Genomic DNA, 15,068 nt, shown 5'->3' with positions numbered 1-15,068 from the left:
CCCACAGTTCTTGGCAGACACACAGCACTTTACCAAAGAAAGTTTGCTGTTTGGGCAGGGACTGATTGGATGTGGTGATGCGGTGCCCTGAATGAGAGGAGCAAAGAAAAAAGGCCAGAAAGAAAAGGCAAACAGTGAGGCTGGTTAAGAAAAAAGAAAAGATAAAAGTTTGGTAAACACCAGTGATGCCACACTCACGACGAGGGGAAAAGGGTTGAGGAGCGCCGTGGAGGCCTGAGGTTCACAGCGGGATTACTCATTAACCAGCCAGCGGACCAGTTCAAGTACAATGGAGGCTGCAAACACTCAGATCTGGTGTGATATATGTCAAGCCGGATTTGGTGTGTGGCCAAGATTTTTCCACTACTGCTTTCGGCCTGTGACGCTGAAGGGGTAAATTCAGGTCAGTCAGGCATCAAGGCACTCACACATGCTGAGTGTGACTCAAAATGGCTTAATCGGTAGATCACAATGAAAGTGTGGATTGTAGGGCGGAGCCGGGCACAAAGACATTAGGTGACACTTGATTATGTCTACAAGATCTGGCAGCCATTCTTAGACCACCTTGCTCAATTTGATGGAGATTTAGAGCAGCTATGAGACTCACAATAGGCCACTCACCTCTTTTTCTGATGTATTTTGTATACTAGTGATGCATCAATACATTTCATTGTCTTGAGTTGCTAGTTTTGTCTGTTTGTTTTTTTGTTCTGTTTTTATGCCTATATTTTATTTTATTTCAATTGACTTTTTTCTTTCTTTCTCTTTTCCTTTAATTTTGGCATAATTTCTTACTTACTCCTAGTATTTGTCTGTTTGTACTTAATTACCTGAAAAAACCTAATAAACATATTGTCTACTTTGTAAGTTCTTGCATGATGATGCAATGTTACAACAGAAATTACTGAGGACTAATTTCCAACAGTGGTTTATTTTTCTACTGTCTAATAATTCCAGAAATCTGTCTGTCAAATATCTTGAGAACCGTTATTCATATTGACTTCACATATGACACATGTATTCTTAAAGCCCCAAGGAAGTGCAGCTTTGAATTTGGTGCAACTTGGACATGTGATACAATCGATAATGATAAACTTTGGATTAAAAGGGGGACCAGCTCTCTGTAGCAGCTGGGGCATTCTGTGACATTGGTCAATGGGACAAGAGCAGGTCACTTTTATAATTTTATCAAGAAAGTTGTGACCAGCATTACCAAAGGCCAAGAAAAAGGCCCATTTGAAAAGGGCAGGGTGCTGCACTAGTGTCATATACAGCGTTTCTGCTATGTTCACCGCCACTGCAAAATTATTCCCGCCGCTGCTTCGGATTCAGGGCAGACACACATGATAGAAGCAGGATTCTTGTACGGTGCCATATCAGCCAACCGCCTGTCCTCTCTTCACTGCTGATCTGCGCTCACTTTACACGCACCGAAAATGTAGAAGCTCTCACACCTTCACTGTCTTGCCAAACTAGAATGTTCATCCGGGTAACAAGTTTCCATCAGTGCCCAAGGGGCCGATCAAAACCCGTATGTACTGCAGAGTCATTTGAAACGGGAGTGAATGCGGATTAAATCAATTCTAATTGCAGACAAAAGCCATATGTAAGTGGGTTTTTTGATCAGTGGAAAAAGGGGCTCCACGAACCAGAAATCCAAGGGGTTCAAAACATGTGTGTTTCATTGATCTTTGGAGTTCACATTACACAATACTTTGAGACAATTTATAAATAGTCTATGGGCTATACAGTTTTGGTTGTTTGGATTTATTCATATACGTATATTGACATGTTTGTGTGTATCCCACTATAAATGGAGCATCTAGCTCTTATTATAATGCAGATGTCAAAGACTTTGACCACCTGACAGAAAGGCTGTAGCAGGGACAGAATACAAAAGAGTCCGAGAGAGGATGAAGAATGTGAATTAGGGAGGACAGAAACCTCAGGAGAAGCTGTGCTACTGAAAGACACTGACGACGTTTCAGAATCGCTGGTGTGATTCTAATCCTGTTACAAATACACACCCGCGCAAACACACAAAGCTGGCAAGAATGCAAATACATACACTCACACATTTGGGAAGGTTTTTTCTTGGCATCTCTTTAACCTCTGTCAAACAACGACAGCGTAGGGGTGTTTACTATAACCACTCAGATGGCTCAGCTCAAAGAGTGCACACACACACGCACACATACAAACAAATACGCACAAACAAATACACCACACAAAGTTCTAATCTGAATGCTGGTGACGCTTGGACCATGGCGTAAAATCAGACAAACACATACAAATAGATTGTAACCGTACTTCAATTCAACTTCAGAAGATGCATTCATGAACATGATGTAGAATCTTCCATTCAAAATGAAGGGTTACACTTTGGAAAACATTATAACCTAGTCCTAACGTCAGTAGAATTTTAATTCAGCCTCATTAACTTAACATTTGTAAAGATATATATTTTTTTTAAGTTATTTAAAAAGAGTTACCTTTACAAAGACAGATTTTTGTAGTATATGAGTTCACACACATGTTAGTGCTGCAACATACTGTCTGAGGTACTGAACATATCAGTATCAAGCTCATCATGTTCATCAGTGCTGTCCCAAGATTCATGGTGAGACACAGCAGGAGACAGTGGTCCCCCATATGAATAACATGAGACACTTATATCCCAGCCTCAGCCCGTAGTACAAATGCACACACACACACACACACACACACACACACACACACACACACACACACACACACACACACACACACACACACACACACACACACACACACACACACACACACACACACACACACACACACACACACACACACACACACACACACACACACACACACACAAAGTAGTCACAGGGACACACATGCTTTTTCCTGGCTCCAAATGAGGCAAAGATCCCCAACCATGACCTAATGATCCTGGATTTATTTATACTAAATAGGAAAATAAACTGAGTGACTGTGGTTTAAACTTCCGATCAGAAAATGTCTGAGTTAACCACACCATAACTGTTCCTCATCTGTTTTTTTCCACTTTGCTTAGTTCTCAAGGATGATCTCAATTGCAGCTAGAAATGCAAATGCATTGAGACAGTGGGTATCATTCGGGTTTTTTACAATTTTGGTGCTAAATTAGTACTAGTGCCCAAACGGTTACCAGAGCAGATATTGTCGATGTAACAACAACACAGCATCCTTTAGGTTCTTAATGCAAAAATAAAACAACCTTAGCTATACATGCACAGACCATTCAGAGACAAGCTTAGAATTCATTCACTTTTAAGTCCCCACCGGAATATACAACCGAGCTCACATACAAGCCCACACACCCACACACACAGCCTGTTTGTGAATGAAACGTGGGCAAAACCATTGTGCATCCCTTTGAAGAAAAAGCTATTGTTGGGCAAGATTTGATCCCCCCCGGCTGCCCTTCCTGCATGTGCTCTCCTTTATTCTCCCCTTGCTGCGTTAGTATTCACATACACACTGACTTCCTCACTCGTTTACATTTGAATAAGCGAAACGCAGCGAGGACGCTGGAATGATTAGCGGCTGTAATGTGCTAATTTGTCAACATGCAGATTAAAGATACGCTTCCATGTTGGTCATTATGAATGTGATGAGACAAGGTGTCGTCTTGTGTTAACGTGGGGTGAACTGATGTCTCATTCTCCTTTCACAGCACGTTCTACTTGTGTTACACGCTGCTACTGTATGCATAAACAGCAGGGCATGAGCGCAGCTGTGACACAGCCTTTTAAACATAAAAGGTAATTTAGTTGAGATATATTATTGTGTTTTGATTAACATAATTGCGGATGCGGTAATGATAGAAAGTCCATCTGGAAAGAAGCAGGATTAAATGTATTATTATTATTATTACTATACTCAGCTTCTGCCTGACCCCAGCCAGAGTTTACCATAGGGCACAGCACAGCCTTAGGCATAGACAGTACATATTGTAGCAAATCAGATCAGTTTACCTTGACCGCAGATGCAATTGGTTGTTCTTCCTCCAGAATGTTTTTAAATATCAATTTAAACCAGAGCAGCTAAACTTTCACTGACCATTAAATGGACTCCTCAATACACAGAGAGCACTAGAAATCAAAACACTATTAGTTACAACTTTGATAACAGTGATGATAGCATTTTAAATAGATAATGCAGACTTAAATGTGTATTTTGAGCTGCAATCTAAATTCTATGACATTAAAGAAGCACATTAATGCTGGTGTTAATACTACATTTATCACCAAATATACTTGAAATTCATGGGTTGAACCCAGTATTTTAAACCATCTTGGACCTTGCAGGGCCCAAACTCACTGAGAGTTTACCATTTAACGCCCCCCCCTCTCAGCAATGTGTTCTCACGGTATTTTTTGACCTTCCCATGATACACTTCACCTCTATTTAGGGGTGAAGTTACACTTCAAAAACCATCGATGTAATAATAACCGTAAAAAATTGCCTGGCCGATAATTCCTTGCAACGCAGTACTAAGAGTAAGATAAATAAATAATTTACTTGGAGATGATTTTTATAGTTGATATTAAATATTGATTTAAATACTACATTGATTTGAATACAGTATTTTAGTGGAAGGCCAAACCAACATGCCAAAAATGAATGAGGAAGATACAACACAATAATTAAATAGGCCACCGATAAATTAAAATACAAATCTCTGCCTCAACTGTAAAATAGCATTCTCTAACTGGCTTCATGTGTAACGAGCTGGGGAATGTGTTCGAATTTGGCACTGGCAACAACACCATCTGGTCAAGTGCAAAAAAATTAAATTCATGAAAAAAAACAGGGTAAACTGTATTTCATGGTTGTGGTTCTCAAGCTATGCACTGATCCTGGTGAAGCATCAGAGTCAGCTGCTCTACAGACGTCTACACCTCAAATAGATAAATAAATACTACTAATTATTAATATCAGATTCATGCATTTTTAATCATGCGATTTGTTACTCTTCTTCTACTGTGTTGTTTTAATTCCATTCTTCCTCTCATCTTACTTTTATTGCAACCCACATTTTTTGTAGTTTATTAAATAGGACAGCTTTTGACTCTACTGCCTATGAGAGTAGGCATTTAGTTTAGTTTAAAAAAAGGCATAGAGGTAATGACGTCTGTTCTACTGAGCCGGCCACATGGCTCTCATAGCACTGCCATACCAGCCAGTAGCCAGGCAGATTACCTTTAGCCTCAGTGTACCCTCAAGTTCAGCTTTTAATGATATTAAGATTAAAAAGGGTGTACCACCTGGTGGTACAAGGTACAACTGAAGATTATTATTTAATTTCTATTATAACAACTAGTCTGACATGCCACAAATGTGATGGTTTCACAACTCTTCCTGGCCTCTCTTCACAGAGAGGACCTCTACAGGTCATATTTGTGTGGCAATTTTTTTTAATACATAATACCTATTTGATAAATGTTATCATGAGGCTTGATTCTACAACTGTTTAATGCTTGTGTACCACAAAATGAGTTAATCATGTGTCATCAGTCAATGTTTTAGTTAATTTTGTGTTAACCAGAGCATACAGCTAAAAGCATGTTACAGCATAAAATCAAGCTCTCTGTTTATGTTTAAAGTGAAATATTTGCAACTTAAGTTGTAATTGCATCTCAGTATTTGACTCAATCATATCAGTTGAGCTTCTCGGATGCCAGCCATCGCAAATAATAGTACTCACACTCTTTCATCATGCCGATGTCGACGCAGCGCTTGAGTCGACAGGCCTGGCAGTGGCGCCGGTTGTCCTTGGTGATGGTGCAGCTTCCGTTGAATGGACAAGTGAAGGAGGCCTTGCGCTTCATGCTGCGCCTACAAGAGTTCAAAATGAATAAATTGTTAATGTGGACGTATTTTTTCCTTGTGGTGGCTCAAAAATATTATGAAGGATAGAAATTTCAAGGCTTAACGTTTCATGCAGCATGAAAACATCAGAAGAAATGGTAAATATTGTCATTGGTGATTCATGGAAGTTAAATCTTATTAAGTGCATATATTTCTTCCTTTTTAATATGCAACTTATTGAAAATAATTAAGCAATCAGGTTGATACCCTACCAACTATAAAGAAATAAGTTGGACTGGACTTAACATTACACACATTTTACATATATATTATATAAACAGTTTGTAGCAATTCCTAATTAAACTACCTGAACCAGCTTATTCCACTAAAATTTAAATTCCTGTTTGAAGGGTTGACGTCTTTCTTTTCTTCCTTCTGTTGCTGGGATTAAAATGTTAAAGTCAACATTTACATATACAGCTCCAGAAAAAAGAGACCAGTCCAAATGTGTCTTAAATCTTCATCTCTCTGCTTATGGCAGACATTTCATTCCTAATAAATGTCTGATAGATTTTGAATTTGGGAGATGTGTCAGTAATTTTAAAGATAGGACAAAAACTATCATTTAAACTTAACACATACCGATATACAGTAAAAACAAATATATTGCAGTGGTCAGTAAATGTTTTATGAAGAAAAACAACATAAATGTGTGATTAATCAATGAATGCACCTAACAACAGAAAGAAAATTAGAGTCGACTGCTTCAGTAACAGTCGCGCAGATAAATCCCTCATAATACATTAGATACACACACACACACACACACACCTTTTCATGACATCATCCCACATACTTACAAACAAAACAGACATGTTGCTTATAAACACACATCATTAAGGGATGACACCCACCTGAAGAAGCCCTTGCAGCCCTCGCAGGTCATGGCATTGAAGTGGAAGCCGGTGGCCTTGTCGCCGCACACGCCACAGATCCGTGGGGCGTTGCGGTCGAACTCGTCCGGCCCGACCATCGACGTTGTTACCGTCATGGGCTCCATCACTGAAGAGAAAAGGAGAGATGAAGTCAGAGCCTGTTTGACACGGCAAACCTACAGTAGCTCCTTGTTGGAGTGAGACTCATGAACACAAAACGATAGCAGAGACCGAAATGTGTTTTCAATCAAATATTCTGTTCCCCCTGCTCCACTGTTGTGTGGGAGTGTTTGAGTGCGTGTGTGCTTGATGGGGAGGTGTGTGTTTCCCTCTTCTTATACAAACAGGTGTCGGGCTATTAGCATATTTACTCAAAGTCATTGACAGCCACACTCTGCAATTCGCAGCCATTGGCTAAATGACTCAGCAGACACAGGTACAAACACACACACACATACACACACACAGAAACATAGAAAATCAGAGGAATCATGAAATGACAATGTTAATGTGAAAGAAAATGTATGACAGAAAGACGGCCATTCACCAAGGGCTAAGAAATGATGGATGTATATTATACTGCAAAGCTGAAATATTGTCTACAGTGATCCTATTTTTAAACACATACACACACACATACACACACACACCATCTGGCCATCCCCTATGAAATAGTCAGCAGTAAAGTAACAAACACCGACAGGGATGCAAACTAATACATATCAATCTTTCCCTGAAAGCGCCCTAGTCAAAGTCTAATGGAAGCAATGAAACGTTAAGTCAGGAGGAAGAATAATAGCTTGAAATATGTTTTAGTTGTTTCGATTTGATGACTTAATGTTTTGTTTCACTCTATTAGCATCATTGTAATCATTATTTATTATTTCTAAAAGGTATAAAGCTAATGCAACAATGGGGAAGCATGCAACAAAGGAGACAGAGGAATAGATTACAGGATGTGGCCTTCTACATTGTGTTACACAATGCAAAAAGGACAAACAAGTTACACAACGTGCATAGGTCTACACTTTTCAACAGCGTTCAAAGTACATTAGATTACATAGATTTAATATTAATTTAGTGGCTTTGTTATTTCCCTATATGATGTCAGATCTTGTGAAAGTTTAATTTTGCAACAGACACAAAAATATGACAGTAGGAGTGAAGATATTTGTTTTGATGTTTCTAGACAAGTGAAACTGTTCATTTCACTGACTCCATTTTATTTAGAACCAATATTCAGATTTCACTCCCTTTTAAAACCTTAAAACTTTTCTGACTCAAACCACTGACCAGCAAACTCCAGGTTATAATACAACAGTTTATTCTCCTGTAGGGCCGGACATTAAAATATCAATCAATAATTTATAATTATATCAATAATTATTGCGATATAACTTTTATAGAAATAGAAATAACACAAGGGTTATATACCTTGCGTATATATATATTTATATATAAAATCTATTTTATAAGCACTCTAAATAGATGCAAGATATCCATCTATCTAGATTTCGAAAATGTTTTGCTGTTCATCAAGTGTTAGTCACTCTGTCAAAAAGACGAGTCAAAAAACAGAAACTTCACTGAGGAGCAAAAAGCTGACAAAAATATTTATTTTCATCGAAATAATTATCGATATTGACTGATATTAAAAACTATAACTTTATGTAATTTTTGGCCATATCATGCAGCCTTTCTTTCATATCACACTAATGAATAGAAATGTCCATGGGTGAAATAAAAAGAAAAAGTCGATATGTCAAGATATTTTTTAAAAGTGGTCCAGTGCAAAAAAATATGTTTTCTGTATTATTATGCTTTAAAAGGTGATCTGGACCAGCAGAGAAATCCTATGTGTGGGGGACAGAGAGGTCATGTGAGGGGAAGACGACCAAATGAGGACAGTAAGTGTGAGGGGGGGGGGGATTTGTACATGAAATGAACTTAGGCACAGCAGGGAAAACAGTCACATGGCTGCAGAATATAGCCTGTGGGGAGCTGACGTGCATAGAAGTAGGACTCGGGTAATGTCAAGCGAGGACAAAGAGATACGAGTAATTGGTGCGGTGGAGCGATGGAGAGCGAAACAGAAATAATGAAAGAGGGGAGCTTGTGTGTGTGAACCGACAGGTAAGACCATAAGTGAAAGACAGAGACAAACATAGTCAGACTCCATTAGCTCTCATTACATCTTGCTGGAAGGTTCATCATCGGTTCCCAGGAAAATACAAACACGTATACGCACGTAGGAAGGAGTTTCTGGCTGTGAGGCTTCATTACTCAGAACACACTGCACCAGTAAAGCAGGACAAGCGCAAACATACACAATGCTGGTGGTGTTACGCTAAGTGTGTCTCAGAGGTTTGTGTGTACCTGTGGATGTTTGTGTGTGAGTCACATGTACGCACAGGGGGAGGTTCTCTCATTCACAAACATCTACTTACTAATTCCTCAAACGTCTTTCTGTAAGTCTCGCAAACCGTTTATCTTTACGTCTTCACACTTGGCCTGTGTATTCTTAATGGTCCAGGGAAGTACAGCATCAAATTTGTACCCACAATAATAAACAGGAGACCAGCACTCTGTAATGGTTATTGGGGGCGGGACAAAGTGGTAACAGCCTGTGGACTGGTGTGATGTCTTTTTCTACATCCTGGCAACAACATTTATAGAATCACTTCCTCTTTGGCAATGTGTTTTCACAAAGTAGAAGGTCATTTTGTAGCCTATATCAAGCCCAACTACAGAGCTTTAATATCATTTTTTTTTTTATTCTTTAGATTGTATCACACATGAACAGCAAAAATAATTTTATTTAATGAAAAACTGAATTTCAAATATTTATTGCAAACAAACCATGAATGAACACTCAGTTTTCTAACTGTGTTTGAGGACCCAGGACTCACTAATGATGAGGAATAATTCTGAGGTAGCTCTGGAGCATTAGCACAGGCCAAACAAACTGGCAGGTTTAGAACAGGTACTGCAATAGTATTGGTACTTCCAGGTTACATGTGTGTGTTCAGGTGGGCGAGGGAACGTTGACAGGACAGATGTGCACAAAAAACAAGAACCACCATTAGTCATCATGTCACATAAACAGTTTTTTTTCCCCTGATGCAGCCGCCACTGAATAATGAAATAGTTTGTGAGGTCAAACTGGAGAGACGGCAGTGTGTCAAACATCTCAGCACATTTACACAAACAACATAACAACCTGCAGTTTCATTACTGGGGCTGATTAACAGCACTGCCAGTGGGCTCCATGTCCATAATTAACAACCCTGCTGGTATTTCTCTTTTAATCACTTTTGTTACTCTTTCTTGCTCTTTTTTCTATGTTTTTTTTTTCCTTACTTGTGTCTCATTTGTAACCCTGCTTAATAAATGTCAGTTTTACTTATTCATGGTCAACATGATTAATTGGTAGACAAGAGGGCAGCCTGGTTAGCTGCCACACTGACAGGTAGTTCCATCTCTCTCTTTAGGCTTCTTTCCCATGCATTCAGTTTTACTATGTATTTTTTCCTCGACTTTATTCATTATCATCTACTACTGTCATTATTTTTATTTACCTCAAAAGTTAACAGTCACTTTTTATACTGATTGTGGGAAAATTTGTGGCAGAAGAACAGCAAATAAGTTGTGAAAGATAAATAGATTAGTTCATCCTAATTTTAAACTAATTCCAACTCACTAAACCAGTGTTGTTTGTTTATGAATTGAAACGTTTCCCTATGAAATGTGTGACATTCGTGCCGACAGAACAAAATAAAATGAGCTCGGGGAGACCAGAGCGAGAAGGACAGTGTCATTAGACACAAAAGGCCGTAGCTGTGGATGATGGATTTTTCGCGGATCCATTTTCATGAAATAAAGTGTGTGACGACACTGGTGAACTGATTTATTAAGCGTGACACAGCTGAGGTCACATTTACATATGACATATGATATGATCGTGTAAACACATATACATGTTTACAGAGCTGATATAGCTTGTTTCACGTGGCAAAAAAACCCACCAAAATCAGTAAAAAGCTACTGTAATATATAACTAATGTATGACATATGGGAACTGTGCAAAGCTATTGAAAAGCTATTATTTATAACCAAAAAGAAAAAATGAAAATGTTTCTGCATACATTATTTTCGGGCTTGTGTCTAAAGGACAGTGTTGGGTTATGCTTCTTAAATGTGAAAATGTGCCGTTTGATTATATCATCCTCGACACTAAGAAGTTTTGATGTTGAAAAGCCCAAATAATCAGGAAAACCTTAGATCAACTGCCAATGAAAATAACCATTAGCCGCAGTCTTAGACTCTACATAACACAGAAGCATTTTTGATATAGTATCTTACTAAGGCCTTTTTCAGACATGACCTCCGGGTAAAATCCAGAGAATTGGCTTAGGAGTTAACACAGAGTCTGCCTTTCACACATGCACAGCATAACAGGATGTTCTCTGCACAGACGTGTTCAAAACAGCAACATATCCTCCGCATAATTCAGGACAGAGGTGGAGCAGCTGCGTGCTAAGGCAGAGGCAGGAAGTGTCATATTAACTCTGCTGTGTAGATCATGTGATTTTGTTTACAGCACTCCGACGCCGTCGTCAGCTCTTATCACCACAAACTATCTATACATGTTGTCGGTGTCTTCAACGTGTACGTCACTGATTTTTCACCAGGAGATATTGTGTTGAGTGTTCTCTTACAGACTTTACACTAGAAGGAGTAGAGACTGCAGAGCAGTGCATGTCTGAAAGTCACTGATGTAATTAGTTAGCCGACTGCCCCAAGAAGGCCTGTTTACACAGCCCCCCCCTGTTCACCTCGTCTCCCCTGTTATCCTTGAGACACCTTTCACTTACTGTGTCTAGAGCCCTTGCTCTTGCTGACACAATAACAAGATTCAATGCTATGTCAATAGTATTGCAAAATAACAAAACCTGCTTTCTGCTTTCAATTCTGCAAGCAATCCACAAGATAAGTTACCACTTTGAAGTTGACACTAGAGTTAGATATTTTCAGAATACACAAAGTCTGCATGCTCATCAAGCAACAGTCCTTGACAGTTTTTTGTTGTTATTAGGACACCAGTCCAGACATTAACCACTGTACAGCAGTCAAAGCTCATGGGTACTAAATATCATAGCTTGCGAGAGAGTTGTTGCATGTTGGCCTTTAATCCCACCCACATCTCTCTTTTACATCCTCCCTTTCTCTCTCAATGTTTTGGGCTGTGCCTTCCATATTCATCTCTCCCTCCTTTTTCCCTAATGTCACTCTCCATCCTCAGCTGTAAACACATTTGTCCATGTTGCTTCAGAGAGCTATGCAGACTGACATCTAATGTCAACAGATGAAACATTTAGTGAGAGGGATAAACAGGCCGAATGAATGTTCTGTCTAATTTTCCTGATGCTGAGAGCTACAACCGAGGGACCATCTAGTTGTGTTAAAATTCATAACCCCATCCCCCCCAGCCACCATAGCATGGTGCCATTAGCCCGGCCATTAGGACCCCATCACCATGCAGTGTGTGCGAGAAACATTTATTACTGAATCACAACAGAGCACAGTTTGTGTTATTTCCACAGAAATTAGCAAAGCATTCACTTCAGATATGCATGCATTTAATTCATGCATCAAAATACGTCCAGACCTGTTTTGAAGCAGCTCAGCCACTCAAGCTCTCAAACATAATGACAGTTATTTCAGGACCAGGCTTTGAACAGTGTGGTCTCTTTCTGTGGCTTTTCCACAGAGGCAACTAAAGAGGGGGGGGAGAATCCCACACATTAGTGCCGACAGATGCTGTTTAAAATTGCAAAAATGCATAGTTATCCATCAGTATTATTACCAATAACTGCCATATTGACGACCAATAAACACAACATAAACACAGCCCACCCAGGCCCCTTTCCAACATTGTGGAAATTGCTCTACCTCCTTCAAACACTGCATGTAGTCATCTTGTGACTTTCTGTCTGCTTCTCTTCTCTCTTTTACTGCAGCCCCCTCTGTGCCCCTTGGAGGCCGGTCAAAGTACTGTGCTGTGTTTGTCTTCATGCTTCCAATCATAAATCTGATGTTCCAGTGTGCAAAACCTGCATAGCCTTGAGCTGCTAAAACAATAAGACCACCAGCCGGGAAGAGCAATGTGTCACATGCTCAATAATGACCATGCGTATGTACTGTCAGTGTGTGAGGCTTTCCATTAAATGGAGCATGAGGAGGGTTTGTCAATGTATTGATGAATCTGTGCCAGTGCCATCACATATCATCACCGTGATTGAGGATTTTGTCACTACACCACTGAGACCAAAGGCTGGTGATTAATGAGGATCTGGTGGCGTTTGCCTGTTTTCAGCATCTCTGGAACTGCAGCCCGACACAGCTGATCATCATCCATTTTGTTGAGGAGAAAAGGGTTGGAAGTCGCTGGATAACAAATTGGATCAAATCAGCAGAGTGTGGGCCTCACTGCAGTGAATGAAGACCTTCTGACATTTTCTCCTTTGTTTAAGTAAAGGCTCCAATCGAGACATCTCTTAAAACTTGGCCATAATGTAGAAGGGGGGTTTGGGCACAGAAATATTATACCTTATGTCCATTTTAAGAGATTCTACTGCTTATTTAGTGTGATATATATTCCAGTGCTGTGAAAATAATGTGTGAAACCAGCAGAGAAACCGCTGGCAAATATCATTTACAATCCAAAGGGAAGTTATTTCAGTCAATTGTGGCTGGTGTAGTGTTTAAGCACTCAAATATGATTTTTAGCTAAAACATATGCTTAGTTAGGTTAGGTGTCACAGTTTCCTAAATGAATTTAAAATCTATCAAAATGACCAAAAGTATCATTGATCAGTCATGGTCAGTCATGCCTGACATGACCAAGGGGCAAAAGATTCCAGGTACCTGATGCTGTGACATAATGGTTACTGGCAGAGGCAGAGATAACCAACAACCACACAGGGAAATCCTCCTGCTAACCTGAAGTCACAGGTGGGGAAATATGTTGCAGCCCCTATGAGGTATTTCAACAATGACAGCAGTTTAAATGGCACTTGCTGTTGTTTGATATGAGCAGCGGACACTGCAGTTAGAGGAAGGAGTCACAACACTACAAAAGGATGACCTCTGAGACTTATTTTTGGTTTTTGTGAGATACAAGTTATTGGTGCATCTTTAAATTACTTAAAGTTGACATATGGCCTTGGTGTGGTATGTCAAACTAAATTGGTGGTGTTATCTATTAAGACAGACTGTGAAAGACAGTTGAGGGAATAATCGGTTGAAGTAAGCATATTAATACTTGATTGTCTAACAACAGCATGGCTGCCAGTGCTAGGGATTGCTTCAATAGAAAATGGACTTAAAGAATCGTGACAACCCTAATGCATAGTATATTGTAAACTGGACCATGTATTCTAGTAGTAAAAAAAGGTTTGGCAGCCTTGTTTTGCTGGTGTCACACGTTTACAGAGTGGCCAAATGCTATTGAATTGGTTTGAACTTGGCAACAAGGAAGCATAAAGGTTAAAGTGATTGTCCCTAAACCGAAGACCCAAGTGTCCCTGATCTAATGCCCCCGAACCCCTCCCAGTCACGAGGCTGCTGCTCTGAGGCCGACCCCAACCTATGACCTCCCAGCCAACAGAGGACTAGAATTGTTTGAAAGAGAGACATCTTTGAGTCAATTGGTGATCAGAAGAGAAGTTGTTTGAATTTAGTCAGTCCCTAACTGGCAATGGCAATTCAGAGTTTGGAGTTTTGCTGATGCATAACACATAGAAAAGCTAAGCATGAATATATGTCAGGAGCAACTACACTTTTGGTATATATATATATATATATTTGGGATATGGTGCAAATGCAACCACATAGCTGCAGTATGAATCACCAGGATCGTCATGTGGATGAATCACCACCCACCAACTATTGACAACAGTTTTTCCTTATGCAAGTTCAAACTAGTAATTATAATCTAACTGAACATCTTTTTATTCATTCATATCTTCAGACAAAATAAAGCTGCACACTTCAATACAAATATGTTCATATAATCCGACAATTTAGTCTTAACAACTGAAATGTTCTATCACTAAGATTTTACAGTAGTTTTTTATCTGTACTTAAATTTGTGATAAGTATGTTTTGTCTCTGTTCTTAATACGAATGTCAGGCAGAGGAGCTGAATAAACTTTTTTCCACCAATAATTCCTTCTAGTATCCAAAAAAAACTTGAGCGACTTGAAATGGGGCCTCACTCTCTCCTTTCAC

At 39.4% G+C, this 15,068-nt stretch overlaps 1 protein-coding gene across 1 annotated transcript in view; it reads right to left on the bottom strand.

The window, feature by feature from the left end:
- Window positions 1-15,068, bottom strand: part of LOC133005600 (vitamin D3 receptor A) — a 75,900-nt gene that overhangs the window by 22,386 nt on the left and 38,446 nt on the right. Inside the window, exons 2-3 of the mRNA XM_061075333.1 lie at window positions 6,756-6,903; window positions 5,738-5,868 (exon numbers count right to left, since the gene is read on the bottom strand). Of these exons, the coding sequence (XP_060931316.1) occupies window positions 5,738-5,868; window positions 6,756-6,901 (277 nt within the window). The 5' untranslated portion in view covers window positions 6,902-6,903. The remainder of the gene's footprint in view (window positions 1-5,737; window positions 5,869-6,755; window positions 6,904-15,068) is intronic.

Source organism: Limanda limanda, chromosome 7 (genome assembly GCF_963576545.1).
Source record: "Limanda limanda chromosome 7, fLimLim1.1, whole genome shotgun sequence".
NCBI lineage: Eukaryota > Metazoa > Chordata > Actinopteri > Pleuronectiformes > Pleuronectidae > Limanda > Limanda limanda.
The sequence above is the reverse complement of the archived record's forward strand: the minus strand, read 5'-3'. Positions and strand labels throughout refer to the sequence as shown.